Source organism: Pterocles gutturalis, unplaced genomic scaffold, assembly GCF_000699245.1.
Source record: "Pterocles gutturalis isolate BGI_N339 unplaced genomic scaffold, ASM69924v1 scaffold1901, whole genome shotgun sequence".
Taxonomy (NCBI): Eukaryota; Metazoa; Chordata; class Aves; order Pterocliformes; family Pteroclidae; genus Pterocles; species Pterocles gutturalis.
The window spans coordinates 1142-6358 of NW_010102671.1; the positions used below are offsets into that span (position 1 = coordinate 1142).

Below are 5217 nucleotides of genomic sequence, written 5' to 3' on the forward strand. Positions count from 1 at the left end.
CTCCACCGCAAACATTTTCGAGGGTGATGGTGACCTGTAAGAGCGGAAGTTTTGCTGAAAGGTGCCGTGAATTTCACAAACAGACTCTTGTGTTGGCACTTAGCAGGGCAAATTCAGGACTTGGGTGCATCTCTGCCTTAGCTGGCACCCAGATAATGCGGGTACCCGCGCAGGGTTTCAAACCTCTTGCAGGGTGTCCGCTGCGGAGGGAGGGATCACCAGCAGCGCACACACCCGGCACCTCTGGGCGCGGAGGGACGATAGCGGGGTCGGAGCATCGAAGCTGCCGCAGGTGGCTGCCTGCGCTGGGGGGGGACTGTGTTTGCTTTTGAAGCTTCCTGTGTTTAAATAAAGGCGAGCGTGCGCCTGGACGCTGAGTGAGCCTGAGCGAGTGGGGTGGATTTTAAACGGGTGATCTCTGGAGGCCCCTCAAATCACTGCGCCTTGTCTGGAGGCACATGAGCCTGGTGCTGGGGTTCAGGGACCAGAGCACGGAGGTGTGAGTGGGGAGCATCACTGCTGCTGCTCTGCAAGAAGAGAGCTCGGACCATCCCCACCGCGGCTGAAGCAGGGCAGGACGGGCAGGACAGGAGCTGGGCACGTCCTGAAAGATGCTGGTTGCTCTTTTCTTACTAAATTTAACAGGAGCAAAGGGTGTTCAGCACAGCACCCCTGTCTGCAGGGGGATGAAGGGTGCAGAAAATAGCCAGGCCCATAATTTGGATAAAAAAATAGACCGATGCACCTGGGAGGAACCTACGACCTCTGGATTTGGTTGTCTATGAGCGTTTCCTTGAGGGAAGCGCTGATGGCTGCAGTGTGCGCAGAAGCAGAAAGTGCTGCGAGCGCTGCCGTGAGTGTCTGTGTAAGCAGGGGCACCCCAGTGATATGGGATGGTTCTGGAAGTGTTTGCGTGGCCTCGTCCCGCCGTGAGGCTCAGGAATCCACTCTTGCAGCGTGGGTCAGGCAGAACCGAGCTGCTGGTGAATGGCGGGAGGATGTTCACCCATGTCATTTGAGTTACATGCTTTATTAATTAAACTTTTCTTTGTGAATTAACCACAGAGCAAAAAAAGAAGTTACTCATTAAATAATTTGTCATCCACACAATGTGTCACCTGAAAACACCCATGTCACGGTGGTGGTTGCCGAACCCCATCGTTAAGGTCGGTAAAGTGGGTTGAAAACGAGCGGTGTCGTGGAAGTGCTACGGATTAGTGTCATTTTTTAAGAAGCAGAAAAAATTGTTAGCTCACAAGAGACATTATTGGCACAACATTGCAAGGGGGTCTGCAGCCCGTAGACTGCGAGTGGGAGCAGAACTCAGCCTTGAGTTGCTTGAAACCTTCTCTGCTCGGTCTTTAACCACGGCTTCATGTCAGACAGACACTAAACCGCGGAAAGCAGCACTTAGCGATGTGCTGCGTGTCTCAGAATTGTTCTGGAAAGTCAGGTGTGTTCTGAGCTACGGCTGCGTTACAGGGAGTTACTCCCACGCCGCTCGTGGGCATGGTCGGTGCTCCAGGGTGTAGGCGAGGAGCGTGCTGCCGGGCTGGGCGAGCACAGGACTACAGGCTGGGGCAGTATAGTCCCCTTATACATGTGGTGTGGTGGGGATGCAGAGGAAAATATGGTCTTAAGAGCTGGGTTCTGCCGTCTTTTGTGTAGTTTTGCCAGTAAAATGTCATCTTCTCCCAGGCTGTTTGCTACTCTTGTTACAGACCATGGTGAGGGGCAGCAGGCAGGGGCTAGGGATGGGAGTTCAGGACTACAGGCTGGGGCAGTATAGTCCCCTTATACATGTGGTGTGGTGGGGATGCAGAGGAAAATATGGTCTTAAGAGCTGGGTTCTGCCGTCTTTTGTGTAGTTTTGCCAGTAAAATGTCATCTTCTCCCAGGCTGTTTGCTACTCTTGTTACAGACCATGGTGAGGGGCAGCAGGCAGGGGCTAGGGATGGGAGTTTGGAGCTCGAAATACCCATTAAAAAGGTTTCTTTAGAGAAGACCTGCTTTTCCAGGAAAATTTTGCAACCCTCTCCCATTCCCAGGCATTCAGCGTGAGTCTGTGCTGGGTGTGGGTGGCTTCACGGTGACACCTTGGTCTCTCCCTGCCAGAAAGGTGTGTTCCGGCTGATGGACGAGGACTATTTCATCGAACCCGTGTCCGACGGCGTTCGGGAGGCTGGAGCAGCGCAGCCCCACAGGATATACAAGCGCCAGGCGCCCGAGCACGGGGCAGAGCAAGGACAGGGGCCAGCGGCTCCGCAGGAAACCTGCGGCGTGCGAGGTACGGTCCCTCCCCTGCATTTTGTGATCAGCTGGGATCAGTATCTTCACGTCTGTAAGTCTGAAGCACACGGTAGGAAGATAAAGGGAGCAGTGCCCGTCCTTAGCCCCCCGCGTTGCCTCTGCAGACTCGTTACCCTTAAGTGCCTGCTGGACCCCAGACCTCTTGCTCTCAGCTTTTCCTCCCGGCCCCGTTGCAAGCATTCCAACATGTGGAGACCGAGTATTTGTTTTCATTTCCTTCCAAACATTGGTTTCTGACCTGCCAGGGCATTGGACTTTCGGAGTTAAACCCAGTCGCTGCCCCGGAGACTCTGCTGCGGGGCAGAGGGTGCATGCTGGTTCCTTCTCCTCTGTCAGGAGCAGATGGGCTGGAAAAACTGCCAAGCCCAAGGTTTCAATAACTAGGAATTCGGCACATCCCCAGCAGCTCACGGATGCTTTACTCCTCGTTTGCATCAGTGAAGCTGCATCTTCCAGGCGGTGCATCTTGCATTGCATGTTTCCTAGAGGCCTCTGCTTTTGGAAACTGTTTGTTTTGGTTTTTTTATGATCAGGTTATCTCTAGACATTCTTCCATTTATCTAAATTAATTATTCAATTTATGTCAATAATCATAATGTCTCCTTCTAGACTTTGAAGTCTATTCATTGCAAATGAATGTCACCAGGCGTGTGGGTCTGTGCTGCACCGGGGCTGATGTGTGCGCCCTCAAAGGAAACCGAATGTCTGTCGGGTTTTAATTGCTGCGAGCCTTTCCTTTTGTACTGCTGTATTGCCGCTTTTCTTTGCAAAAACACCCCGGAGCCAGATGGTGCGAGGCTGTTAGGAGCTATTGAGGCTCTGTCAATACCCAGGGGCAGGCTGTGTGTACAGCTGGGCGGGTGTCTGGGGGGGGTCCCAAAGGGATGATGCCCCCGGAGCCCTCCGCACCCATCCTGCAGGACCTTCCCGTCCCGGCTGGGAGCTGAGCAGCGGAGGACACAATGGAGACAAGCTCCAAGGAAGCTGGTGTGATTAAACTGTCACAGTGGTATTAGCAATTCGTCAAATTATCCAGATACTTGGGATTTTTCAGGCTGGGGGATAGAACCCTCTTTCACAGCTGAAGAGCAGTGGAGTCCGTAAATCTGAAAGTCCATTGTTAGCAGGGTAAGGCTGAGCCCGTAGGAACCGGCCATAAAAGCGATTCCCACTGTGTGGGATGGGGTTTGTAAAGCCTTCGCCCAGCTTGGGGCTGACCCTGACCTTGATCTTGGAGCAACGTCACAGGAAAAGGCTCCGCGTGTGAATTCCCAGTTGCTGGTGTGCGTGAGGAGCATCCCAGCTCCCCTCCGCCTCCCGGCTCCTCCCAGCCCAGTGAATGTTCCCGTTGTTTCTCCCCGGGAAGGAGCAGGGTTCAGGCTCCATGGGGCTGAGGAGGTCTCTGTGTGGTCCTGCAGCGTCTTGGGCTCGCCCAGGACACTGATGGTCTTTGGGATTTGGCTCGAGACATCAGCCCACCTTTGGGGACACAGAGTTTATGTGCTGGGGAGCTGTCTCTCCCTCCGAAATGCAGATTTGTGGTGGTAATCCGGAGTGTTGAGCCGCTGGGGTGGTTTCTCGGTGGCACACGCTCAAGCGTCCCCGCAGGGTTGCCATAAATTCCCACGTCAGTACAAACCCTGAGTGCTCTGCTCCGGGCGGCTCCGTGTCCTTCAGGGAATATTGCAAACCCTGTTCCAGTTGCAGAAATCACTTCCAATGCTTTATTTATTATTTTCTATCATGCTAATGCTGCCGTGCAGCAGGCTGAGGGCAGAGTCTTCATTCCCCAGGGATTTGTTGGAACGTCCAGCACAGCAAAATACATGTGGGTTATGGGTCTAAGCGTGGAGCTTCCTTCAACAGCAAAAGGTTATTTCTTTGAAGCAAAAAAAAAAAAAAAAGGCCTTGATGATATTTTAGCAAAGTTGCAGACATTTTCCAAAAAAAAAAAAAAAAAATCTTTTTTCCCCCTTTCATCCCTCAGAATCTCAGGAAAGCCTGGAGAGGTCTGAGAAGCGGAGGGAGCGGTGGGAACAGAAGCAGCACAGGACGAGGAGAATAAAGCAGCGCTCCATCAGCAAGGAGAAGTGGGTGGAAACGCTGGTGGTGGCAGACACCAAGATGGTAGAGTACCACGGGAGCGAGAACATAGAGAAGTACGTGCTGACCGTGATGAACATGGTGAGTCCTGCTCCTCCCAGCGGCGGAGCCGCCAGCTCCCTGGGGCCGTGGCTGTGGGGCGTACAGACCACTGGCCTCCCCAGGGCTCATCCTGGGGGGACCTCACGGTGACATCCATCCCGGGGTTTCTGGGGGCTGGTGAGGCACCCGGAGAGCACGGGCTGCCTTTGAGGTGTTAAAGGCATCTGTTAGGAGGGGGAGCAGGGGTGTTTCCCTGGGAGTTTCTGGTTGAGTTTCCACGTGCAGCACAGGTTAGATCAGTTTTAAAGGGATATCATCGCACCCCGAACGCTTTAGTCCAGGTCGGCATCTGGGCTGGTCTCTGATTTGGGGGAATTCCCCGAGATATTGTCAGCAGCCCTCAGCAGCTTCCCCTCGAGCTCGTCTCCCCGTGCAGACGCGCTCACCAGCAGCGGTGGCACAGCCCAAGGTCTTTCTTTCGGGTTTTATTTCTTTGGCTTTTGCGTGTTGCAGGTGGCGGGTCTGTTCCACCACCCCAGCATCGGGAACCCCATCAACATCGCCATAGTGCGCCTCATCCTGCTGGAGGACGAAGAGGTAAAAAGAAACCAGGGTGACCCCCCCTCCCCTCCCAGCAGCCGCGTCCTTCGCCATCAGCCAGGACAGAGTATTCTCCCGCTGTCCTTCTTAACCCCCGGTATCGGACGATTTAATATTTTGGTTGAATCACAGATGAAAAGAAAGCAGACAAGGACTGCATTC

The 5217-nt window shown here is 53.8% G+C and overlaps 1 protein-coding gene across 1 annotated transcript in view; it reads left to right on the forward strand.

Annotated features, from left to right (window-relative positions):
* The window catches only part of LOC104471126 (A disintegrin and metalloproteinase with thrombospondin motifs 7-like), a gene marked incomplete at both ends in the record, with an annotated part of 8201 nt that overhangs the window by 729 nt on the left and 2255 nt on the right, over positions 1-5217 (forward strand). Inside the window, 3 exons of the mRNA XM_010086356.1 lie at positions 2116-2310; positions 4330-4494; positions 4969-5052. Of these exons, the coding sequence (XP_010084658.1) occupies positions 2116-2310; positions 4330-4494; positions 4969-5052 (444 nt within the window). The remainder of the gene's footprint in view (positions 1-2115; positions 2311-4329; positions 4495-4968; positions 5053-5217) is intronic.